General features: G+C 37.6%; 1 protein-coding gene and 1 pseudogene across 1 annotated transcript in view; both read right to left on the bottom strand.

The window, feature by feature from the left end:
• CFAP54 (cilia and flagella associated protein 54) overlaps positions 1 to 27,069 on the bottom strand; it is a 286,069-nt gene that overhangs the window by 125,009 nt on the left and 133,991 nt on the right. The window contains exons 33-40 of the mRNA XM_040637071.1: positions 26,039 to 26,181; positions 24,058 to 24,239; positions 22,075 to 22,302; positions 14,285 to 14,508; positions 14,052 to 14,187; positions 10,021 to 10,129; positions 3,460 to 3,612; positions 1,299 to 1,493 (exon numbers count right to left, since the gene is read on the bottom strand). Coding sequence (XP_040493005.1) covers positions 1,299 to 1,493; positions 3,460 to 3,612; positions 10,021 to 10,129; positions 14,052 to 14,187; positions 14,285 to 14,508; positions 22,075 to 22,302; positions 24,058 to 24,239; positions 26,039 to 26,181 — 1,370 coding nt within the window. The remainder of the gene's footprint in view (positions 1 to 1,298; positions 1,494 to 3,459; positions 3,613 to 10,020; positions 10,130 to 14,051; positions 14,188 to 14,284; positions 14,509 to 22,074; positions 22,303 to 24,057; positions 24,240 to 26,038; positions 26,182 to 27,069) is intronic.
• Positions 18,479 to 19,197, bottom strand: LOC103660159 (annotated as a pseudogene).

Below are 27,069 nucleotides of genomic sequence, written 5' to 3'. Positions count from 1 at the left end.
TGTCTGAATGCCTGGTGGAGAAATGTGGACATTATTCCATAGCAGATGGGAAGCCTCGAAGCGTTTGTTTTTAAGCAGGGAGGGGGCAAGATCACAGCTTATCAGATTTCTCCTTTACCAAATGCAAAAAAAGCACATCTTTAATAGCATCTGAATTTTGCGGGGAGGGGGGGTTCTGATAAATGCATAAATTCAGAGATGTCTAGCAAAAACAAACCAAACAAAACCTAACCAACAAGGCAGTGGTTTTTAATGAGGGCACTCCTGACTCCTACAGGGTATTTTAGAAATCTGAGGAGGGTTTTGTTAGTTGTCACAATGGGGCATCCTCTGGCATTTTGTCGGTGAAGACCAGAGACACTGGACAGCCTGTAACACACAGAAGCTTCTCCCACAGTGAAGAAAAAGGTGAGAAACCTGTTTATAATTGTCTGAATCTAACCTCTAATTTCATTTTACATGAAGGACATTTTTGCATGTTTTCAAAATTCTCTGAATTTTCCAGAAAAGCAAACACTCACTATAGTCCTTTACTCTGTACTGCACCTAGATTTATTTGCCATTTTAGAAAAACATTGTCACTAAAATTAACAGTGCTGATAGTACTTGCGGCACCAATGCATTAAAGCTGTTTCCATCTGCATTTGTAGCCATAATGTTCATGGTGATTCGACACACAGGATATGAGCATCTGATTGCTTCACTAGACTTTCTAGTGCTTGAGCAGTTAAATGCCACAACCACAAATAGATTGTTTTATTATAAAAAATATTATTTATCCTTAATTTTATATTTAGAGCTTCATATTTATTGTATTAAATAACATGTATAGAGAGACTGTATTAAATATACATTTTATTTCAGGGAGTAAAGGGGGGAATTATTAAATGTCCGTTATAAAAAAGGGGGATGTTGGGTCTACAACATGGATTGAGTATATACTGCTGAATTTGTAGAAAAGCCAACTCAAAAAAGACAAGAAAAGTGGGATCAGCTAGGGCAGAGCAAAAGAACACAGCCGTGGCCACATTCCAACAAGTGGTTCACAGATTCATTCAAAGGAGGATGAGCAGAAGACGGGCCTAGAACCTCACCATGCTGACAGCCCAGGCTGGGAGAGTGGAGAATGGGAGAGGCTGGAAGAATCTTGTCCCAACCCTGCCCTGGCACTGCCTATAAGATTCTATGTTCAAGCTATTTCATCTGGCTTTTTAAGGTGGCATTTCCGGCCCAAAGGCAATCTCAACATTAATGTGCGAGATCCTCCTGAAAATGAATATATAATGAATGAATCTTACCAATAGTTTCATAATAAGAGGAAATTACGAGTCCCAGTTGCGAATAGGGAAGTTTACTTTTCTCCACTGAACTGAAAACTCTGAAGTGTTCCTGAGAGAGACTGGGGGGTGTTGGCATATGCATCTCTTCTGTCCCCAGGCAAAATTCCACCTTTCCAGTACTAAATTTCGAATTGTTTATTCCTCCTTTATCTCCTAAATTCATGGGGAAAAAAAGAAATTTATTTATTTATTTACTTTTTTTAGAGAGAGAGCGCGCACGAGAACAAGTGGAGGAGGGGTGGGGGGGCAGAGGGAGAGAGAGAATCTTGAGCAGGCTCTGCAACCAATGTGGAGCCTCATGCAGGTTCTCTCTCTCAACCCTGAGATCATGACCTGAGCCAAAATCAACAGTTGGACGCTTAACCGCCTGAGTTTAGCCACCCAGGCACCCCAAAAAAGATATTTAAAAAGGACATAGAAGGGGAGGTGATGAGGAGGGGAAAGGTAGAAGAAATGCGTGAGGAGAAAAAAGAACAACTCTGTGTATAGCTGACATTTCTTTGCAGTTTGAGGGACATTGTTTCCTTAAATTTAGTATCTAACATCATTTCTGAGGAGCTCAGGTATGTGTGGATGGGCTCTATACCCATTATTTCATAAAGAACACTTCAGAGGGGCAGTGTGCCAGAAACTAATGTTGAGATAATGCCTTGCTTCTCGTGAGGATTGCTGGAAGTTACATGGTTTGGGTTTGCCTTTTTTTAAGGGCTTCCAACAGTCAGATGTTAGTCTGCCTCTGGGGCAGAGACCTCTGGGATAGAAGCAACACATAGTTAGTTCTGACCTAAGGGGGGAAAGTGGGAAAGAATCGGTCTCTTTATAAGATCAGAGAACACACAAGAAAAAAAGGAAAACTATTCTACGGGAAGTAGTCAAAAGCTGCAGAGGAAGAGAAGCTAATGTGGAGTTTGAAGTCTGCAGCCCAAGGACTGGGGATAAACTGCTGAGAATATTTTAATACCAGGTGAGATTCAGGGTGAACCAGTATAATCCATTCTTAGGAATTATATTTGCTTTTTTTATTCATGCCCTTACCCATTATTAATATATGCCATAACTGAAAGAAGTTTAAACATAATATAGAGAGCTAATTTAATATGAGTCTATAGACAATACAACAAAATCTGTGGGTACAAGGCATACCAAGAGCTTTTTTGGGGTGAGTAGGGGCAGCAACAACAGCAAATACATACATACATATATACATACATAAATAAAACTTCTGTCAGTGATTGTGAAAAACAAGATTTGTTCAAATTTCTGAAAGATCAGTTCAGTGAGTAGTAGCATCTTAGGTTTACATTTAAATCTATTTTTCATAACTTTAAAATATTTTAAGTTTCTTAATTTAAGTTTATTCTTTAAGCTTATTTTTATTATTCCAATAAATTTGAATAGAAAGGATCATAAACATATATTAGGATTTTAAACAAATTTTTAATAACCCAAACATACATAACTCAAGATTTTTCCCCACCTAAATTTGAGTATATTCTTCCTCTCTGGGGTTATCACTTAACCACTCAGAGCCCTGCTTTGATTGAGTTCACAAATCAGTAAATGTTGTGAAGGAAGAAAACAAATAAATGTGATGTAACCAATGATAGTGCATATCTTGTTTTCACCTAAAAGAAATCTCTAAGACCAAAATCTATGACATTAATAAGAAATCTTGTTGATGCTTAAATTAAAATGCATCTGTTTCCTTGACACTGATGAACTGGGGTTTTGGTAATAGGTTCTAGTTTAGTCAGTATGAATCAAGTCATCTACTTGAGAAAAAATTTTTAAAAAGACTATAGCACCATACTTGCAAAGAGATAGGTGAGAACGTAGATGTACAGAACCAAAAAATTAACAAATACTGTTTTTGTATCTACTCAAGGGAGTATGCTCATTTCACAGAAAGCATCAAAGCAGATGAATGACACAGTCTTTGGTTGGAATGACGTGTGTGAGAGAGAAGACGTGATCCACTAGACAAGAAGAAGAAAGTGAAGGGCAGGAGGGAGTGGGCATGTCAGTGGGGAAAGAAGGGACCTATGGCAGAATATGGTAGATCCACAGGGTAGTGTCCCCCCATAAATAAAGAGCAAGGGATACAGAGCAAGGATTTTACCTTGTGTCTGGGCAAGGAGTAATGAAAGCAATTTTCTGCTGTGTCGGATTGATCTGTTATGATATTTGGATTTTTCCAGGGTCTCTCTAAAACATCTCAAAGTATCCGTCACATCTACGGGCACACAGACGAGCTCTTTGGCGTGACTATATTCTGAAAAGAAAGAGAAGCGTAACGAGGGATGAAATGCTGCAGCAAGCCAACTAGTAGCAAAAGACTCTCTAATTCAGAGAATTTCTTGGTCCCAAACTAAAGCTGCTAAATTCAAAGCCCCCAAGTTTGCAGCAGGTGTTTCAACGTTCAGATCAAATTTCTGTGGTATATTTGAAAGTTCTTAAAAAAAAAAAAAAAAACTTAGAAAACTTTTGATTCCTATGAAATGCAAATAACTTTAGATCTTGCCAATTTTCCTTATGAAGCCTCCTACTTTTTCTTTTGCTGATCATAAAAGATGAAATAATCTACTCCTTTTTAGCAGCCTCTTCAAAGCAGAGGTGCCTTGGGAAAGAGACGAAAGGAGGAAACAAAGAAGCCTGGGTGGGTAAGTGCTCTCTTAAAAGAAGGCAAAGACAGGTTTCTAATATTGGAGGATGCAGAGGAAAGGAAGATGAGGCCATAAAAGGGAGTGGAACTAAAAACAGTCCTGAAAAATGAGCGGAAAGAGGAGATGTTGGCAGAGGTTGGCCGCGAGGTCCCTGGAGAGGAAGTAGCAGTCCCTGTAACCAGGCTGCAGATTTTCGGCCACACACCATGAAACAGTGTACAAGACAGAACGAATACAAGCTTCAGATAATAAAGATAAAATAACATAGGAATTTATTCCTTCAACAAGTTGAACAGGTGAATGGCCCCTGTAAAATCTGAAGCTTTGAGACTAGTATAGCAACTTGTGAGTGCCTTTCCCAGATAGCTGGCCAGAGGGCATCAAATCTTGGGTAACTGGCAGTGACCCAGATTTGAGGCTTGCTAATTTGAGTACAGAGACCTTTGAGAATAGGACATAAATAAGCCTAAGAAAAGTTAATGAGAGAAGAAGACTGGGGTCCTCTTGAGCCCAGGCAGGTCCTGTTAGAGTTAGTGGCAGAGTTACTTTCTATGGCCATAGAGACATCTTTCAATCTACTGCAATGCAGATTGAAATGTCTAGAAATCTTGGAGGCTCTAGTCAGACCAGGTACATGGTATGTTGAGAGAAGCACTTGTCCCCCCAGCAAGTTCACTCTTGACACACTTGCCTTATCACACATTTAAGAGAATCAAATAGTTAGGTGACAGAAGCTCTTATAAACTCCCCAGGAGCTCTCTTCTTCCCACCAATTTCACTGTCTTGTCCACTTTGTCCTACGCCCGCCCTCTTGCTCTCTTAATTCCCCTCTACCCATGCACAGTCCTGCATGATCCAGACAGGGAGAAAAGACATGCCCCGACTCCTCCCACCCCCACCCTTATGCACAATGCCCTAAAGATGGTAAGACTTCTGCACTGTTTTTGTTTTTCCTACAAGAATTCATGAGCTTGTCTTTTATCTTTTTCTCCTTAGTGAGATCAGGGAAAGAAGTGAAGAAAGCAAAGGAAAAGGCAGAAGGTGGAAGCCCTCACATATTAATATTTTGAGACAGTTACCTTCTCTAAGCCTTAGTTTTCAAACTCTGTTAAAATTGGGATGATAATATTTACCTCCGAGGGTTATTGTTTTAACCTGCGTGTAAAGTGTCCAGCATAGTGAAGCAACCAATAGATGGAGGCTATACACTGGCTGTTAGTCATGTGTTTTTAAAATATATATTGAGCACTTACTAGTATTAGGTGCTGTGCTAGGCACTGAAGAGATATAAGTGAACAAAACAGACACACTCCTTGCTCTCATAGAGCTTTCATTCTGGAATAAAAATCCACAAAGGCATGATTGTATTTGGAGGCAATCAAAAGGACAGAAGAGACAGGAGATGCTTGCAGTCTTTAAAATGTGTGGTCTGAATAAAATCACCCTGCTACTTTTTATCAAATATCCACTTATAAATCATTCCTCCTTGTATTTTTCCTAAACTATATTTTACTTTGGTTTTTTTTTTTTTTTCCTTTTTTCAAGCCTTATAAAACCTTTTTTCTTGTAGTCTAACTAGGACTCTACTGGTGATTTTGTGACTACCTACACAAGGTAACTAGTGAAAGCAATGAAGAAGTATCATTAGCTTCAGAGGCCTGGCCTTACTTCTGTCTCAAGGGGAGCTCCTCTCTGAAAACTTTCATGAATAATTCAAGAAGCTATTTCAAAGGCACTAAAAACCTCAATAGTTAGAAATAGGTCAGAAGAAGAAGGTGAAGGAGGAGGAGGAGGAAGAAGAGGAGGGTGGGGAAGAAAGAGAAGGAAGGAGAAAGAGGAGAAAAGGAAGAAAAGAAGGAGGAAGGAGAAAAATAAAGAAAAGAATTACTGTGTCTCTTATTGTACAAATGCACTCATTAAAACTGAATGCCAGGGCACCTGGGTGGCTCAGTTGGTTGAGCCTCTGACTCTTGATTTCAGCTCAGGTCATGATCTCATGCTCGTGGGATCAAACCCTACATAGGACACTAAGCGCAGCAGGGAGTCTGCTTGAGGATTCTCTCTCCCTCTCCCTCTGCCCCTTCCCCTCACACTCCCTCCCTCACTCTCTCTCTCTCTCTCTCTCTAAAATAAATAAATAAATCTTAAAAAACAAAACAACTGAAGTACCAATGACTCCTGAGAGATGGGTCCACCAAGGAAGAATCCCAGGGAATACTATAAAATTTGGGCTGCTTTCTATACAATTGGTCATACCAATCCAAAAGTCCAGAGTCAGTAACAAAACACACTTGCCAAAGGTTGAAATTCCAACATATCTGAAGTCTGAAGAACCCTATCAGAGATAACTTAAATACCAATAAGGTCAAAACTAAAGAAACAGATCCTAGACAGAATGCAAAAACAGCTACGATAAAAGGCATATTCATAGTTATCTCCCCTGTGAAGTTTAACATGCAGGCAAGTTACTCATCCATATAAAAAATAATCTATAAAGTGAGGTATTCTCACTTCTCCACATCCTACAGAGACTATACCAAAGTACATATGCATTATTAAATAGAGGGAGAATAGAATGCTGTTAAATAATGAGAACACCAAATGTTCATAGGCACTGGAGCATTACAATATCTGTTCTGAAGAATTAAATGTATCAAGCATTACCGCCCAATGCTCTTATGCCAAAAGAAAATCTATGATGTTCTAAAGCAGCAATCTGGTGTGGAAACCAGCAAAAGTACACATGGTCTTTCCAAGGTACTGCAAACATGTCATGATGACATACCTAAGACCCATCATGCTTGTAAACATGTTAATGATCTGAGTTCAGGACACTAAAAAAATTCACCCTCCTAAAAATTTGTCAAATAAGCCCCAAAGCGTGAGCCAAAATATGCTCCTAGTCACAGAGGTCCTAGAGTCTTATAAAGAGCTGTAAGTTGGATGCCAAGATTTTAATGATAATGGCTCAATGTAAAACTTACAAGTAATATACAGGGTCATCTAAAAACTACCATACTATCACAGTAAGTCAGAATAAAGTATCTGTCTCTCATGACCACTGATGTATAGCAAAATTTTTCTGAGTGCTATCAGTTTACAGGAGAGACTAACCTGAAAGAGGACAAATGGTGAACAGGTCAAGTAGTTTGGTGGAGCACTTACAGTCTAAGCAATCAGACAGACTAGGATTTGAACCAAGGTCCTCCTACTTACTAGTAACATTTAATTTTCTCATCTGTAATGTAAGCATAACATCTACCCCCTAGAAGTGTAAAAATTTAAAAAGCTAATGGTTACAATCGGCTCAATATAGTGCGTGGCCCAATTCATTATTACTGCCACTACAATATTTTTTAGATTTTATCCATTCAAATATTTCTGCTGTAGTCATTGCTCAAACTGACTATAGCTCCACCACCATTGAGAATCAACCCAAATCATCACAGTAACCTGATCCGACCTACCTCCCTTTCTGTCCCACCACCTGCCATCTTGCCTTTCCAAATGTAGCTTTAACAACAAGAAGGCAAAGTATATATTGCATCCTCCACTTATAAGACGTACTGGTCACACATGCTAGGCATATTTTTCTTATCCCTTTAGGTGCTAGTCATCATTTTTGATAATAAGCTTTTTTGACACATTTTCTCACATTTGTTGCCCATTGTTTTTAGGATGGAAGGGATAATATAAATCACATTCTGAACTGTAGATCCCAAATCGAGAGATCTCCAGAGGTTCGACAGATGTGATCAAGAAAAAAAGAACATAACCAGGATTAATCACACTCTGATTGGAACTCCATTGTTTAATGAATATGAGGGAATAATTTGATTTATCATTGGTGGTAAAACTCACAATTTCAAGGTCACCAACTCCCTCAACTGGAGCCTCTATGCTGCTCTGAAGCCCTTCTATCTCCTTTCTATTTCCCTCGGGGGCCAGGCCACTCTTTCACATTCCTCCTGAAATCTCCTACCCTAGCAACCTTGGCTATGCTCTCAACCCCTTGCTTTGTTAAGAAAATCTTCAGGACCCAATGAGAATACCTTCAACTTCTGTCCTTACCACCTATAAACTTCCTGTATATGGGCCAATTCTCTCCTTCCCTTCTGCCCTAGCCTCTCAGTATGGCTCCTCTAGAGAGTGAATTCATGTTCTCCTTTTTGCCTTGGAAACAATCATGGAAACTTACATCAAGATGGAGATTCCATCAACCTATGATGAGCAGCAGGTCAGTACTCAACTCATCAAACACAGTAGCGTGAGCAAAAAAATGGACTTGCCCTTGTGTGAAAGCAATGAGATTTGGGGGTTGTTTATTACTACTGTATAGCTGAATGACACAGCTTCCAAAGTGAGGCCATCCTCAGGTCTACACTCCATAAAACTCTCCCAGAGTGACCTTATACAAGCCCCGGATTTCAACCACCACCAATATATTGATGATGAAAATATAAATCTCTGCTGAATGCCTGACCAGTCTATCTAACCATATATTGAATAGTTTTACTCAGTTATCATCCTGGCACCTCGAACTCAGTACTTCCAAAGTAACTTTCTCTGACCTGTTCCTCCCTTCAGTTTTCCTGTAGAGTGAAGACATCATATCCATCTAGCCACCCAGGCCAGAAACCAAGGCATCTTGGGTTCCTCCCATCCTCATCTAACCAGTATAGAACACAGTCCTGGGGATTTCCTCGGCCCTTCTCTCATATCTGTCTACTCCTGTATTCTCCTTGCCTAAGTCCAGAGCTTCACCACCTCTTTAATGCACAAGTTAGGAGTAGCTGCTCTTCTGCTTCCATGTGCTATGCTTTCAATTGATTCCCCACGCTGCTGCCTAAGGTTCTTTCAAGAGTGCAAATACAATCATTTCACTGACCTTCTTTAAATCCTTATAACTAGCTCCCTTCAGCCCTCCAGATAGACCTGCATCTCTTTATCCTGCCTTCTAAGGCCCTCCTGCCAACCTTTCTAACCTCAGCTTTGCCTTTTCCTTTTTTCTTTAGCCCCGCCAAATTACACAGTCTCTCCACAGCGATGCTGTTTACTACTACTGCTTACAGTGGAAAACAGGAGGGGTAATCATAATATGACAGCTCTTGTCACTCTATACCTTAGTGTCTGGTTTATTTATCAGTCTCTTTCAATGGGTTGTAAATTCCAGGATAACAAATCTTTAATCTCAATAAATCTTTGTCTCTTTGTAGTCTCAGTACCCAGTACAGCACTTAACACACAGTAGACATTCAGTAAATGTTTGCGGAATGACTGAATGGCTGCCTAACTGTCTCAATAAAGGAATAGATGATTACATACCTACACACATACATAACATAAAATCAACAGATAAATCAGTGAAAGAATCCTAACATGGCAAAGGGAAGATTTGCATTCCTTTCCTGTACCAGAATCAGAGGCACAGGACAAGTGCAATTGAGAGAAAGCATTATCCTCCATTTTCATCTTATTCTATAGCTGCAATCCTATAAGCTACACTGCCAAAATATTCCAAGAGGGCTTCTCAGCTGGAAGCAAAGGAGCCATGATGTCCTCTTGTCTTCTCCTGTGCTCTAGTGTAAAGACCTACAACATAACCATGATAGAGCCAATAGGAGAAAAATCTACATTGGTTATGGGAATGAGAGTTATTATGAGAGTCAAGACAGAGCTTCAAAGAGAATAGCAACAGGTCAATTTGAAGAGTTCCCAAGTGAAATAAAAACGGGAAAATGTACAAAAGTCTTTTTCCATGCTTCTTTTTCAAATAATTTTCCTTTCTCTTTTTCTTTCCCTTCTTTAATTTACATATTAAACTAATAAACACATGTTTTAATTCCCCTTATCTGACATTTATAGCAACATAAGATGGTAAATATCAAATGGGTTCTTTTCAGTCCAATAAGCCTGCAAAAGAGATTTCGCAAACATTTTAATTATGGAAGAGCTCACATGCAGAACACAACAGCAAACTTTGCTTTAAAAAAGCTCCCAGCTAAAATGGTTCCAACCTGAATAGATAAACTTTTTCAGGACATCTGTGCAGTTTTCTGTATCTGTCACTTCACTGGTTGAAGGATTAATCTTGAGCTGCTTCCCAATGAAATTTCGGCAGGTTATCTTAAAAAGGAAAAAGGAAAACAAAATATTATTTGGTCAGGCATTTATGGCTAAAAATTGGGCTTACGTAAAATGTTTATCTTACTTTTCACTTGTCAAAAAGAAGAAATACAAAGCGATGCTACAATAAAAGCTAGCAAAGTAGCGCTCGATCACGACAACTTTCAGGGAAAAAAAGCAGCCACATGACTTTTTATATTTCTTTTGTTCAGCACAGCTGGAGGAGCATTAGGCAAATTATGTAGAGCAATTAGAATATGATTTTCTGATATTCTATAAATCCACTAGTCTAAATATATCTTCTATTATGCAAGTTGAAACATATCTAAAATATAGGCTGCTTTTCCAGTGGCTGATTTTTCCACCGTACTCATAATGAATGCAATTTAAACTTCCCTAGTGAAGTTTTTCAGAACTAACTTCCTCTGTAGTATTTTAAAAATTTATTTTCCAACAGATACTTAAGTCCTAAAATTATAAAATACCTGAAATCAGAAAAATTTTAGATAAAAGGAAATTCTTTTTAAAGGTACAAGAACTGAGACACCTGGGTGGCTCAGTCAGTTAGGCATCCAACTCTTGATTTCGTCCTGGGTCACGATCTCAGGGTTGTGAGATCAAGCCCTGCATCAGGCTCCACACTGAGCATGGAGCCTGCTTTGGATTCTCTCTCTCCCTCTCCCTCTGCCCCTCCCCTGCTAGTGGGTGAACCTGCTTTCTCCCTCTCTCTCTCTAAAAAAAAAAAAAAAAAAAAAGGTCTAAGAACCTTTGTTTCTCATTCCTATTCCTTAAACTAACCTATTTCTCAAAATACAGACCTCTCTGAATCTCAGTCCGATGTAGATGCTGCTTCTTTATTGTCCCTTGTAGGTATTTGTACAATGAGATGTAAACAGTCTAATAAAATGTAAATTCCTTCCCGCAGCCTAATAAGGCCCTATTTTACCTAGTCCTTCCCACCTCCCAGCTTCATTAAATAAATCTTAATTGAATACTTATTATGTGTCAGTCACTACTCCAAGCTCAAGGATAATACAGTGACAAAGCAAACAGAAGTTCCTATTCTTATGGAACTTATTCTAGAGGAAGTAGTAATATAATGAAGAAAATAGAGAAGTACATTATAGAGTATATTAAAGAGTTATAAATACTATAGAGAGAAATAGAGCAAACAGGTACATAATTTTATATAGGATAGTGGGAACAGTCCTCACACAGAAAGTGACATTTAGCAAAGACTAGAAAAAAGATGAGAAAAAAATCAGTGTGGATATTTGGGGGAGAAGCGACCCAAGCAGGGGAGCAGCAAATGGGAGGATCCCAAGGCAGGAAGTGTTAAAGAACAGAGCAGCTGAAACCTGCAAGGGAGTACTGAGAGTTGAGTCACTGGAGATCACAAGGGAATGTGTGGGGCATTAAGGCCATGATAAGGATGTTCACCTTATCTCTGAATCAGATGGGAAGCTGCTATAGGGTTTAAAGAGGGGGAATGACATGATCTGACTTAGGTTTTTAAAGGGTCATTCTACCCGCTGCATTAAGAATAGACTATAGGCTGGAGGCACGGATTCAGGGAGGCTGGAAGCAAGATGATTAATTAGGAAGTCATTGCATGAACCCAAGCAAATATAGCAGGGGCTTGGATCAGAGTAGGAGTGGTGGAGGTAGTGATAAGTGGTCAGGTTCTGAATACATTTTGAAGGTAGATTTGATAACCAATTTGAAGTGGGGTAATGAAAGTAAGAAAGGAGTCTGGGAGGTCTCTAAGGTATCTGGCCCGAGCAACTAGGAGAACAGTGTTGTCATCAATTGAAGTGGGGAAGACTTGTCAGAACAGGTTTGTTTGAAATATACTAAATTTCAGAAGTGTATTAGACATCTAAGAGATCATGTTGATTAGGCAGCATGATGGATTTTGATGGGTCAACTTGGTTAGGCTAAACTATGAGTATAAAAGGGAGGGAAGTATCCATTTTGTAGCATATACACACTTCATCTCAGCTATTCAAACACTAATCTAGCTGCTACTATGAAGGGATTTCACAGATACTAATTAAAGTCCCTAATAAATTTCCTTTAAACTAAAGAGATTATCTTCAGTGGGCCTGACCTAAGCAAGTGAGTCCTTGATGTGCTGGAGGTCTCCAGACTCCAAACAGCATCCAGGTCTACTCACTGGATCATCCCTCACTGACTGCCTAAGGATAACAGCTTCTGGCCACACCTGTGAGTTTCCTTCCTGCCCATGATCTTGACTAACCACCTTATAATTTTGGACTTGTCTGGCCAGCCCCCACAATCACATAAGCCAATTCCTTGTAATAAATCTTGATAGAGGGGCGCCTGGGTGGCACAGCGGTTAAGCGCCTGCCTTCGGCTCAGGGCGTGATCCTGGCGTTATGGGATTGAGCCCCACATCAGGCTCCTCCGCTATGAGCCTGCTTCTTCCTCTCCCATTCCCCCTGCTTGTGTTCCCTCTCTCGCTGGCTGTCTCTCTCTAATAAATAAATAAAATATTTTTTTTAAATAATAAATAAATAAATAAATCTTGATAGATATATGACAGATAGAAAAATAGATAGACAGATAGGTAATAGATCTTACTGGTTCTGCTTCCCTAATTGAACCCTGACTGATACAGGGAATTACATGTCAACACAGAATTCAGGAGAAAGGTCTAGACTGGAGCTGTAATTTCAAAAGTCATTATCATAAAGACAGTACTTAGAGCCACAGACTGAATAAGCTCACCAAGGGAGAGGATGTGGATAAAGACAGGAGGACAAGAACAAAGTAACATTAAGACATTGGGGAGAAGAGGAAGAAGCAAAGCCCCCGTTCTCACCCTCTCCCCTGTCTGTGACATTCCAGCCACTCAGACCTTCTTCCTGTCCCACTTCACGGCTTTTGCCCTTGTTCTTCCCTTGGGCTGGAAGGCCCTCTCTTATGTATGGCTGGCCATTTTTCAACAGAAGTTACCGTTTCCAAGAGGGATTCCAAATTTCCACCTCCCACGCCACTTATCTCTAACGCATGGACCCATTTTATTCTCTTCAGAGAGCTCATAATGATCATAAATCTGTTCATGTATCTGTTTACATGTTATTATCTGGCCCTACCTCTACCCCTCTAAAATTAAACTCCACAAAGCAAGAACTCAGACTGTATTCTCATTGTGTTAGAATATGCAGGACGCAAGAATATGCAAGGGCTGTAAGGAACCTCTGTGAGAAGAAAAAGGAGCCCTCACTGTGTGGCCGCCAACACCACAAGCACACAGAGTGGTGTGGGAGGTGGGACTAGATTTCAGTCTTCACATACACTGGGGGCCCTGGGCTAGGATGCAAACTATATAACTGCATGCCATGGCTCTGATATTAGATAGTTGATACACATTTATTAAATAAATAAAGGAAGGAATTTACTTCCCTTTCCTCTACCTAACTCATAGCTGCACCATGACTTTCATGGTCCTTACACACTTTCACTTTCATGGGCCCACACCTCCATAAAAACTATTAAAAATTATATCGTATGATTAAGTTGGCATAAATATAAAATATAGTAATAGTAAAAATGAAAACATTTTCTTCAACCTAAAAGTTACTTTTTTCTTCACATTAAAAAAAATTAACACATTTAGTGGGCCTCTAAAAGTTCTGTGGCCCTAGACAATGTCCTCACTGTGCCTAATGAATATACCGGCTCTGGCCTGAATGCAAGTTTCCTATGTACAAGGACTTAATTTTTGTTTACCCTGTACCTGGAAAATATTGGCACATAGCAGGCTCTCAATAACATTTGTTGATTTGAATGATAAATGCCTAAGTCAAAATAATATTTATCCGATCCCTAAATCTTTGTATTTTATATGTGCACTCATCAAAAATCACAACTACCTGAATAATAGAGCCAAACTCACCTTCTCTTTGTATTCAGCCTCATATCTTGCACAAGGTTGTTGGGTAATATCTGGGCCATTGAACTTGGATATTCTTAGAAGAAGCTGACGCTGCGCATATACCAGGAGTGGTGTCACTTGCTCTGTGAATCTCTCACTGGAGAGCGGTAGAAATACATTAAAAAGCAGACGTTAAAATGCATTTTTTTAAATGAAAGCTTATCACTCTTAATTGTCCTTACGGCAATACTTACTGTGAAATTGTATTGAATTGGATAGCAAGTGATACCAGTGTTTCCCATTTTTCCACTTGATATAAAAGTTCCAGAGATTTCAACACAAAGTTATGGATCCATTTCAAATCAACCACATTTACATCATCTAAAATATGCTCAAAATCAAGGCTAGAACCACCATTATCATTTTTAATATTTCCGTAGCAGCTTGGAACGCTGAACTCCCCTTTTTCTTCAATAACCTGCAAGTAGCATATGGGGAAAAAATGTATGTATTTTCAGATTTTACCTCACATTTTTTTTTCTGAAAACTGAATGTGATAGAAAATATAACAGAAAAAGAACTGAAGATTAAAAAATTTAAATGTTTTTATTATGCAAATCAAAGCTTGAGCATTGCTATTTAACAGAACTTTCTATGATGATGGAAATGTACTATGTCTGTGTTGCTTGATATAGTAGCCACCAAGCATGTGTGGATACTGGAGCTATTGAAATATGACCATTGCAACTGGATTTTTAATTTCATTTAATTTTAATTAATTTAAACTTAACTTTAAATAGCCACATATGGCTAGTCATTACCATATTAGGACAGACTGAGGTCCACACTTACTGGTCCACAGTCACTACCTATGTAAGTAAGGATATTAAACAAATAAGATAAAGTTTTGAAGAATAGGTTTTAGTATATACAAATTATTAAGTTTCCATAATACATTGGTTACATTCATCAGTTTGTGGCATAATAGTCCAATTCCCTGATGCAAAGGTCAAACCTATAGAGGAGGAAATCTTCTGGAAAACCCTGGTTTTGCCTAAGTTAGAGGTACTATGTAACTAATGTATTCATTTCCCAGGAGTCCCTGATGCATTTGTGTATATCCTTAGAAATTCTTAAGGCAAACAAAACCCCTTAGATCCACCTATAAGCCAGGTTGCAGCCAAGAAATAGTTGGTAACTTAAGACCAGCCCCTCTTAAGCTGGTTTTACTATTAAGGGTAATCCACGCATAGGGAAGGGAAGGTACCAACAGAAGTAGAGGACAAACACCTCTAACAAGATTCATGGTCCTTGAGGTTGGAAGAGACCTAGGGAGTCATTTGGCTGTGCAATGTAATATGAATGCCTCAAGTCAGTCTTGTGTAGCTGTGAATAACAGGTGTGCCATAAGTGACTTCTGTGAATTTGCCTCCTTAGCACAGTCACTGGCACATGAGACATACTCAATACAGGGTAGTTTCCATTTTATTGATGTTAGGAGCTCCATCCCTCTACCCACTGATTCTACAATAAGACTTTCAGCAGCACAGAGCTGCATAAGGGGTTATCTCCATTTCTTTGACCTCAGGGTTCCAGGTGGAGGCACTCTTGGCCTTTACTCAATCCTCTTGGTCAGTGTAGAAGAAATCAAGCCTGCCTCACTCAACTCTTCCCAGGTGACTGCTCTGTCAGAGCCTGCCTGCCTATAAGATGACATGTTCTTTCTTCAGACATGGGTAAATATCCTGGGTCCAACTGAAATAACTTTCCTGAGCCATCCCTGAGGAAGAGGGATATCTGCTATCACTTATTCATGCCTATGCCTACATGGTAAGTTTACCTCTGGGTTGAAGGATAGGGACCCTCTGTGGTTACTATACCTTCCAATATAGCTTTCATCAACAACAAAGCTGATATTTTATCTCCAACCATCAAGAGAGAAGGAAAAAAGTATTACCTATTTACTTCCTAATTTTGGCAACATTACCCAACAATTTTGAGAAATAAACAGCACTGGCATTTGGGGATGAAAATAACATATGGAAAGTGAAGTTTCTGGCATGGTCAAGACCAGTCTTTATGTTCTGAAGATTAAGTATGGGTCATGTGTAATTAAAAAAAAAAACTTTTTATTAAAGAAAATTTCTAACTCTTACAAAAGCAGAGAAAATAATATACTGAGGCCCTATGTACCCACAACCAGCTTCAACCAATTATCGACTTTTGGGACTTACTTGGTTTCATCTGTACATATACCTACTTCCCCCAGTATTTTGAATTACATCCCCAAAATTATATTAATTGATCTATAAATACTTCATCACGTGTCTCTAAAAAGACAAGAATTATTTTTACAGAAACATAACCACAATAATATAATCCCACCTAACAGAAGAAATTAGCAAAAAATCCTTCAAAACATTATTGAATAATCAGTGTTCACATTTCCTTTATACCTTATAAATTTCTGAGTGCATTAGTTTGAAATGGGATCAAACTAAGGTCCAAACACTGCAATTATTTATGTCTCTTAAGTCTTTTTTAATCTATAGGTTTCATCTCCTCTTTTTTTACTTCAATTTTTTGTTGAAGAAACCAGGTTGTTTGTCTTGTAGTTTCCATAGTTGGAATTTCTATAGATGCATGCCCATAGTTTCATTCTAAATGTTTCTCTGTCCCCTGGATCTTCTGTAAATTGTTGGTTAGACTTAAATGCTTGCTCTGCTTCCAGTTTGATTTTTTTCCAACAAGTATACTTCACTGGTGCTGTTCATCCCCCCATTGATTCATAAAGAATTGCAAAATCCTGATTTTCTAATTTCAACATTCTTTCTTCATTAACCTGAAAATTCTATAAAGAAAAATTTCTCTTCCTTGACTGTTAACTATTTGGCTATCCTCAAGTATAGTTCACATAGAAAAGGTAATCAGCTTTTTTTTCCCCCCACCAAGGAGTCCTATTTCTTTTAGTGGGAAATGATTTTTAAAGAACACATCTGGGGGCTAAGAGTTGTCATTTCTTTTTTGAGTCCTTTGAATTGCTTTGACACCTTTGTAAAATATTGACCATATGTATGAGTCTATTTTAAGATTCTCTATTCCATTGATATGTTTCTCTTTATGCCAATATCATACTCTTCTAATTACTACAGCATTAATAAACCTAGAAATCAGGTAGGGAGTTCTCCAAATTTGTTTTTTTTTTTAAAGATTTTCTTGGCCATTCACATTTCTTTGCATTTGCTTGTAAGTTTTAAAATGAACCATCAATTTACACTGAAAAAAAATGTCTGTTAGAATTTTCATTAGAATTTCACTGAATCAATAGAACAAATTGGAAATAAATGATATCTTAGCAATATTAAGTCTTTTGATTCATAAACATGCTATATCTCCATGTCTATTTAGATCTTCTTTAATTTTTTTCTGCAATGCATTATAATTTTCAGTGCAAAAATCTGGCATAGATTTCCTTAGATATAGTCCTAGAAATTTGATATTATGAATGGTACTTTTAAATTTTCATTTCCCAGTTGTTTTCTGTTGGTACAAAGAAATTTAATTTACTTTTTATATTGACTTTATGTGCTATTTTGTTTATTAGTTCTACTCGTTGCTTTATAGAGTTCTAAATAGTTAGAATTTTCTATGTAAAAACTCATAGTATTCCCTTCCCATCCACATGTCTTTTGTATCTGCCTTATTGCACTTGTCAGGATCTCTGGCATGATATTGAGCAAAAGTGTTATGAGCAGACATCCTTGCTTTGTTACCAATCTTAGAAGGAAGCTCACAATATATCATCATTAAGTATGATGTTAACAGTAGATACTACTTTTTATCAGGTATTCCTAGTTTGCTGAGAGTCTTTAACATCAATGACATCGTTTTTCTTTTGCTTCCAATTGTATTAGTCTCTTTTTATTCTTTTAATAATCTCTTCCAGAGTTAACTACTTCTGTTTGTAGCTGATGAAATGTATAATGATCCACTTCACATTTGGTACTCTATGAATATGGTCTTTTCCTTTACTTCAACTTAGAATTAAAACTTGTAATTCTTGTTGTTGTTTTTTAATATACCAGTCCCAGAAGTAGTTTCCCTGTAGAAGTTATCTGGAGACAGTCTTATGCTTTCTATTTGTGGTCTACAACCAGGCTCTATCTTCTCCAGAACACTATAAAACAGATTAGTTTAAATACATATTAAAGCAAGAGGTATTCTCTCAAATAAGTTTAAATGTATTTTATTTTTAGGCAACCTACATGATATGGTTTTTTCTTTGAAAAAAAAGAAATGACTCCACTCCAAATAAATCAACATTAAAATAAATGAAGAGATCATGATGACATCACCCAATTGTCGAAGTCCTGGTGTTGTGTGAATGTGTGAAAAGCAGCAGCCAGTTAATGATGACGGGTGATAGATCTAAAGTAATTGCCATTCTGTTAATATTTTTTCATTTATAAACCATCCTCAAAGAAAGTCATATCTTGGGTCACACCATCCTCACGGCAGTTCACCATCTGGATTCATGTTTTCACCAATAAAGAACTGGTAGTTTTGAATTCACAAAGATGTGCTTGATTTGTCTGCAGCCTCTGTTTTAAAAGGTTTACCCTTTCTGGTCCCTGTTCCTTAAGTTTGCCTTAGACTGATTTCCTATAATCTACGATGTACTTCTTGTAGGCTTCATTTGTGAAGCTTGTTTTCTGTAAGTAATGGTTCCCGACAATATCAACATCAATGATTACTATGCTTTCAGCACCTTCGCCTTGGTGGCGTTCTGCGAAGTACATTTCCATCAATGGTACCTTCTGTCCTATTATTTTCTCCTTCACCTCCAGGCGCAGCTCATTTGCAACCTCCTAAATCTTGTAGATGTCAGAGAACATCTCATCATGGCTGGTGAGGTCCAGGTACATAATCATGATGGTAGCCAGAGAAAGAGAACAGCAGCCCTGGCTTAGCAGGAATCCAGTGCAGCTAGAGCAGCACTCAAGGGGAGGGAGAGCAGGTGGAAAAAGCAATATCAAATTTTGTAAATGCTTTGCTGTCTCTATTTCAATGGTCATATAATTTGTCTCTTTTATCCTGTTAATATGGTGAATTACCTTGATTGATCTTTGTTTTTTTTAAGATTTTTATTTTTTTTATTTGAGACAGCTCACATGAACAGGGGGAGGAGCAGATGGGGAGGGAAAAGATGAGGGAAAGAATCTCAAGCAAACTACACACTGTGTGTGGAGCCCAACATCATGCTTGATCTCACCACCCTGAGATCACGACCTGAGACAAAACCAAAGGTTGGACGCTTAACCAACTGAGCCACCCAGGCACTGCCTGATTGATCTTTAAATGTTACCCTTACATTTCTGGGATAAACCCACTTGATTATCATTTGTATAATTGTAGATATTATAGACCTCATTTGCATATTTCCTATATTGCTGGGATTTATCTAATATTTCATTAAGGCGTTTTGTGTCTATGTTCATCAGGGATATTTGTTCATACTTTTGTTTTTGACATATTTGTCAGGGTTGAGCTGGCTTCGCTTCTAAAAAATGTTTGTATATGATTTATTATTTTGTCCTTATATGTTTGCTCAAATTCTGCAGGGAAATATTCTGGGTCTGAAGTTTTCTTTATCTCAAAGTTCCTAATTATAAATTCATTTTCTTAAATATATTTAGGACAATTCATTTTTTCTATTGCTTCTTGTGTCAGATTTAAGCTGTGCTTTGTGATAAACATGTCCGCGTCATTTAAAGTTATCAAATTCATTAGTAAAAATTAATCATAATATTCTCTTATTTTTCTTTTAATATCTACAGGATCCGTAGTTATATCTCTCTTTCATCACTGTCAGTTATTTATGCTATTCTTTCTTTTGTTCTTCATCAGTATTCCTAGGATTCTGCCGATTTTAATAATCTTTTCAAATGATTAACTTTATTAATTTTGTTTTGTTTTATATCTAAGTTATTTCTGCTCTTATTCTTTCATTTATTTTCTTTGTTCTTTTTACTTACTTTGGATTCAATTTGTTCTTTTTTGAGCTCGTATAGGTGGACACTTAGATAACTGATGTTGTATCTTTCTTCTTTTCTATTAAACATTTAAAACTATTAAGTTCCTCTACGCACTGGTTTATTTGCATTCCACAAATGTTGATATGTTGTCATCAGTTTGAAATATTTTAAAATTTCTCTTGTGTTTTCTTCTTTGATCCATGGATTATTTAGAACTATATTGTTTAACTTCCAGATATTTGGAGATTTTTCTGCCTAATTTTTATTCATAAATTTTATCTGTGAATTTGTTTATTAAATTTATAAGGTAGGTGTCACAGAACATACCCTTCAAGATTTCAGTCTTTTAAATTTTATTATGACTTATTTTTTGACCCTGCATATGATCCATCTTGGTGAGCACACCATATGCACTTGTGCTGTTTCTAACCCTCTTACGTGCACTGCACTTCAATTCTGACACTAACTACCTATCCAGAATTAAGGTCAGACTCCAAGAGTTTAAAGACTTAGTCCTCCACAAGACTGCCCTTACTTCAGACATCAGCCATAAATCTCAGGTCACCTGCACTTCTGACTGAACAGCTATAAATTTAGGGGTTTCCATAACCCCCTCAGATTCAATAATTGGCTGGCATTCACTTAAAACACTATACTTAGGATAACAGTTTTATTATAAAGGATACAACTCAGGGACAGCCAAATGAAAGAGGTACAGAGTCTGGAATGATCCTGGATAAGGGGATTCCATGCCCTCTCCCCATGGAGTCAAACCACAACCACCACCCAACACATCAATGCTTTCACCATTCTGGAAACTCTTCATGCTTTGGGTGTCCAGAGTATAATTTGAATCTCTCTTATTAGGAGCATACACATTTATGATTAGTATGTCTTCCTGATTAATTGAGCCTCTTCTCAATATGAAAAGTCTCTATCTGTCAAAATACTCCCTGATTTAAAGGTTATTTTACCTAATATTAATAAAGTCTCACCAGTTTTTTTATGCTTCCTGTATTCATGGTATATCCCTTTCCACTGATTTATTTTCAGTCGGTTTCTTTATATTCAGAATACTTCTCACATGGCCAAATATTACACGTCTTTCTTTCTATCCAACAATCTCTTCCTTTTGATTAGGGTGTTTAAGCCACTTATATTTAATATAGTAATTGATATGATTTGAGTAGATTTATTATTTGCTATTTGCTTTCTCTTTTGTTGATATGTTTCTGTTCCTCTGTTTCTTTTTTTCTGCCTTCTTTAATGCATTGACCACTATTTAGTTTCCACTTCACTGCAATGGCTTTTTAGCTATATCTCTTTTTTGGTATTACTCTAAAGATTATTAAATGCATCCTTAACTTACCACATTCTACTTAGAGTTAATAGTGTACCATTTTATATATACATAAGGCATAAAAAACTTATTACTCTGTCTTTTGTGCTACTGTATTTTCACATATTTTATATCTGGAAATGTTATAAATTCCATGACTCAATGTGCTTATGAGTTTATTAATTTTTAACGTGTTTAGGTTATATCATGTTTGCAGTTTTTCAATTTTATTTTCATATTTTAAACCATAGTGTGGTAGATTTTAAATGGCTGCAAAGTCTACCAGATCTGGAATAACAGAACAAGGACAGATAAAGCAGTGAAGTAAAGAGTGACTGACAAGCAATACGATCTCTCTTCGGGTCTGCTTCTCTGTCAAAAAACTGCCACAAGAATTAAATGCATTAGAGTTAGTTTATACAGAAGCTGGAGCTCAGTGAATGTTACCTTCTGTTTCCTTTAAAAAGTTGAATTTTCAGGCTAAGATATTTACAATTAACATCAATGTGAGCTGCGTATTGTGAACCAAATAATAATAATGAACCAAATGAAATATAGACAAACCAAGTAAGAACTGAAGGAAAATATTAATTTCTATTTATCCCAAGGTGCATGGTAAAAAGTATTTATTAATTGGATGCAGTAAAAATAATTACCCAAATGCCCTTACCTTAATAGAATTGATATTTTGTAGTTGTATTAACATGTCAATAAGTAATTCTGCTCCCAAATAGAATGGCAAAACACAGGTACAGAGGAATCCATCCTGGCTAATAGGAAATGTTTTATACATATCCACGGCTTGTTTAAGAAGTATCTGCAGCTCCTGAGTAAAATTCCAAAGGGCCCGACAGCAGTTCTGAAGCAGAGTCCAATAGCCACCACGATGAGCAAGAACCTAAGACAAACACAACTTTCAGAAGAACCCCAAAGTTTCAAAAGTTAGAGATCTCCGAACAACTTCATCTTTCTGCAAAAATTATGTCAATAATAAAAAATAACTAATACCATTTATTATGTGCCACTTATATCATTATCTCAGTTAATTCTAACAATAGCTCCTATGAAATAAGTGTGCACTAGTATTCTACTTAATTTACAGATAAGGAAACACAGGCATGGAGCTAACTTGCCCAGGGTCATGATCTACTGAGTGGTTAGCTAAGATTTGCACACCAGCAGCCTGACTCCAATATTTCCATTGTTCTAGGTTCTGGGAATGTGGCAATGAGCAAGGGTAACCAGGTCTGCCCTCATGCTGCTTCAATTTATTAGGAAAGACTGACACTAGATAAGTAGACAAACGAAAATATAGTTTCAGGGAATAGTAAGTATTGTAAAGAAAAATAATGCAGAAATGGGTGAGAATCTGACAAGCATGAGAGAATATTCCCTTTTAGATGGGGGTGGTCAGGAAAAAGTCCTCTCTGAGGAGGTGACATGAGCAGAGACTTGAATGTTGAGTTGAACAAGTCATGTGAAGGTGGGGGAGAGAGTGTTGGGAGGAGGACAGCATTTGAAACTGAGGGAACAGCAACTGCAAAGGATGGAGGATGAACTTGATGGACGAGAAAGGAACAACCTCAGTGCTTTCAAGATCACACAGAGGTTGGGGTGCCTGGGTGGCTCAGTTGGTTAAACGTCTGCCTTTGCCTCAGGCCATGATCCCTGGGGCCTGGGATCAAGCCCCATGTTGGGCTCCTTGCTCAGTGGGGAACCTGCTTCTCCCCTACCTGCCACCCCCCCTGCTTGTGCTTGCTCTCCCCCTCTCTCTCTCTGTCAAATAAATAAATAAAATCTTAAAAAAAAAAAAAAAAGGCTCGCACAGAGGAGAGTGGACTGAATGAGAGCAAGATGAACTGAGTTCCAAGAAGCGAGCAGGATCCAGACCTTCCAGGGCCCTGAAGCTGGTGGAAAGGATAGATGTAGCGCTCATGGTCAAGGGTCACATTTTTTAGGAAATCACCCTGTCCACAGAGAAAATGGGAACTCAAGTGTTCTAGAAAGGATAGATTGCCTCTCAACTCTTGAGAGGTTTGAAGTATATGCCATTCCTGCAATGAGAAAAAGGAAACTAATTTCTTTGTAGCTAATGATTCTAAGTTTAATAATGTATCATATAATGTTTAAGGAACAAAAAAAGAGAACAGCATTTGAGAGACACAATTGGCTTGTAGAAGCAGGGGGTCAGGGGCCAGGAGCAGGACTTTCCTGTGGCTCAGAAAGAGTGTTCCCTGTGCTAGAGGGAATAAAGGGGTCTATGTACTCCAGGCAGGAGCAAGACTCCAGAGAGGAAACACTGGTGTCACCACCATAGAAGGCAATGTCCCAAATGTGGCAAGAAAGTGGCAGAGGGGTGTCTGAATATTCACAGAGATTGTGTAGACCAGGACAAAGGCCACCTCAGCTCCTCACCAATGGATGACTGATGACTAAAGCAAGTTACCCCTTTCCCTGACAACCTCACAATGTGTAAATCTTCAGCACTATGGCAGGCAAACCTCAAAAATGACTGATGTGAAACAAAGCCAATTTAGTTTCAAGGTTGAAACTAAAATTATGGATAGTAAGTAAATAAATACATCTTACATGCCCAAACTAATGGCCTGAGATTTATGTCTATTAATTTAGCAAATTAGAAGGACCACCTTACCATTGCTCTCCTGCAATATAAAAAGATTTTCATAAAATGATCCAATAGACCCAAATTTGCTGCTCGATCCTTTTCTTTAGCACTAAGACCTGACTGAGAGTCTGAGTCATAAACTGTTTGTGTCTTGGATACATTTTCATCACTCATTCTGGAATTAATAAATGTGGAAAATTCTTCAGCATCTACAGTACAAAAATAAAGTATACCATTATTGAAGACAGAAAGTTCCAGAAGACATAGGTGACAATCATCAAATGAGTAATTAAGATAAGAAACACTACATAAATTTGGAGGAAGGACGGGATTATTATGGACACAATGAACCAAGGAAAGTTTCTAGAGAAGGAGGCATCTAGATTAGGTGTTAAAAAGTGAACATGGGTTAGCTATGCAGAAAGACTATGGAGAACATCATTCTGGGCAAGGGTGATGGCCAAAGGAACAATGCAGAGGCAGGAATGTTATGTTTTCTGAGGGACCAATCACAGAATCCCACTTAATTTCCTAATCTCCCCCTAAATAGTCCATTCCCAGGACACATACGCTAGAAGGTGAGTAGCATTGCCTGGAGTTAGGCAGTGCAGCAACCATGCCCATTCACTATCCTGTTGGTGTGGTATTAAAAACACAGATTTTTCCTACCACAAACCTTCTCTTAGAACTTTGCATTTAATAATAAGTCTCAATAGCACAGTATTCTATTGGTGATTCCATGAGAGGTCTTAGGCAGCTAGTTAAAAAAAAACAAACAAACAAACTCAAGAAGATATAAATTATTATCTACATACAAAACCTGGACTCTGTGTCTAGGGAATTTAATTTCAAATACTTCAGTATTCATAGAATAACATGAAGGCACCAGTTAAATCTAATCTACACCCTAGAAGAAATCAGAAAGCATGTCAAGTACCTCAAATATGAATGAACACTCCTGGGCCAGTTACCCAGCATATGAAGTATCCTGATCAGCAATAAGTTACATAGCACTTAAAACACCATTACTAAAAATCTATGTAAAAGGGTTTGTAATAGCATGAAGATATTAGAAATAAATATTTGTGAAATGAGTGGTATTCAAGATAGGTGAGTGCTTAGGAGTAGTGTCGTCATTTGTAGCACCCAGATTGAGAGCCCTATTCATTGCATTTCTACACCTTTCAGAGTGAGTCTCCTGTCACCTGAGCAGATGACAATATTGGCTGGTGCTGCCATTCAAATGAATATTATTGCATTCACCTTGGAGTAAGCTTCCATGGAAGGTGTTAGTTGGAGATCCTAAGGCAAGAGTAGACTCCCCTGAGTACAAAATCGGTACTATTAAACAGCTATATGACTGTTTTCATGCCGATTGCATTAGTATGTGTGGTGGAATTTGTTCTGAAACTTACTTCCGTTAAAATATAACACCTATCTTGACAACAGGAGGCTATCAATATTTTAAAAAGAACATTAGGGGTGCCTGGGTGGCTTAGTCGGTTAAGTGTCTGACTCTTGATTTCAGTCTAGGTCATGATCTCAAGGTTGTGAGATCGAGGCCCATGTCGGGCTCCACACTGGGCATGGAGTTGCTTAAGATTCTCTCTTCCTCTCCCTCTGCCCCTCCCTACCACTCTCTCCCTTTCTAAAAAATATAAATAAATAAATAGATAGATAGATAAATAAATAAATAAATAAATAAATAAATAAAAACATTATATTTGGCAAATAGCCAAACTGGTTTAGGTTAGAACACAACATATATATTTCCAAATACATATCATAAAAATACAGAAAATTTTTAAAAACTGAGAAAATAAGAATCTCCTACAAAATACCACAACTCAATTAAATTCCTGGATCATTGGAAAATGCTATGCGTACCTCTGTGTGTCTGTGGAGTGTGTGTGTGTGTGTGTGTGTGTGTGTGTTCACGTGTGTTGCATCAGTGAATAAAAATATAGAGGCAATTTGATAGTGTATATATCATAATGTTTTATTTTACCTGATGGTAAATTGGCCTTTCTCTTTTTAGCTGTATGAAGGAAATCAAGTATCACTTTATAGTTTTCTAGAGTCAATTTCGCTGTTGGTAATACTGCTCCTGAATTATATAGTGAGAACATATTAGGATCACATGATCGGAAACTGCAGGGGGGAAAATATCATTAAAAAAACAATATAAACAAAATTGAATTGAATCTGTGAAATACAATCTACTTGAATTTTTAAAATATTTGTGAGTTATTGCTTCCAAATTTTGGCACTTAACCAAAGCCAAACAATTTCCCATTAAATTTAAAAATTATACAATGTAACTTTGCTCTTAGGAATTTTAACATCAATATCTATTTCCCTGAAAGGGCCCTTGAAAATGGGAATGACGATCTATACTGATTCTAAGGGCTTTGAAACAATAATTTATGTCAATTTAACCTGATTCAAACACAACAAAATGAAGATGCCTACTATATAAAGCAATGTGTTCACAATCAATGTTATTTCTTTTATAAAATAAGGTCTAAGCAGTAAATAATCCTCCACCAAAAATAAATAAATAAATAAATGCAAAAATACATACATACATAAATACTGAGTATGTTTTAACGGTTTTAGTAAAATTGAATTTAGCACCAAGTTACCCTGATACAAATTTGGTCATTGTCTAATTGCTGTGCTATGAAGTAATCACATCTGAATGGTCATGTATGATTGGAATTTCAAAGAATTCTTCTCAGTGTCCAGAGGAAAGTTGGGAAGCCCATCTGATCTGAACCATTCTCCTCTCATGGCCTCATGAATGGGTTACTTGGCCAAAAGCCTTCCCTGTTGGTCAGGCAATCTAACTACTTGTTAAATGTAAATCTGATCTAGCCTACTTAGGAAAGGGAACTATCGAGATGTTTTAATGAAGATTCAATCTGGTAATGATTTTAACCAAAATTCTAAAGAAACAGAAACTGGGGCCAAGTTCACCATGGGTTTCACCTGCATATTTTATCATTGGATTATTGAAATAAATACCTTTTTAATTCA

The sequence above is a fragment of the Ursus maritimus genome, unplaced genomic scaffold (assembly GCF_017311325.1).
Source record: "Ursus maritimus isolate PB19 unplaced genomic scaffold, ASM1731132v1 scaffold_21, whole genome shotgun sequence".
Classification (NCBI taxonomy): Eukaryota; Metazoa; Chordata; class Mammalia; order Carnivora; family Ursidae; genus Ursus; species Ursus maritimus.
Note: the sequence above shows the minus strand (reverse complement) of the source record. Positions and strands in the feature narration are given on the sequence as shown.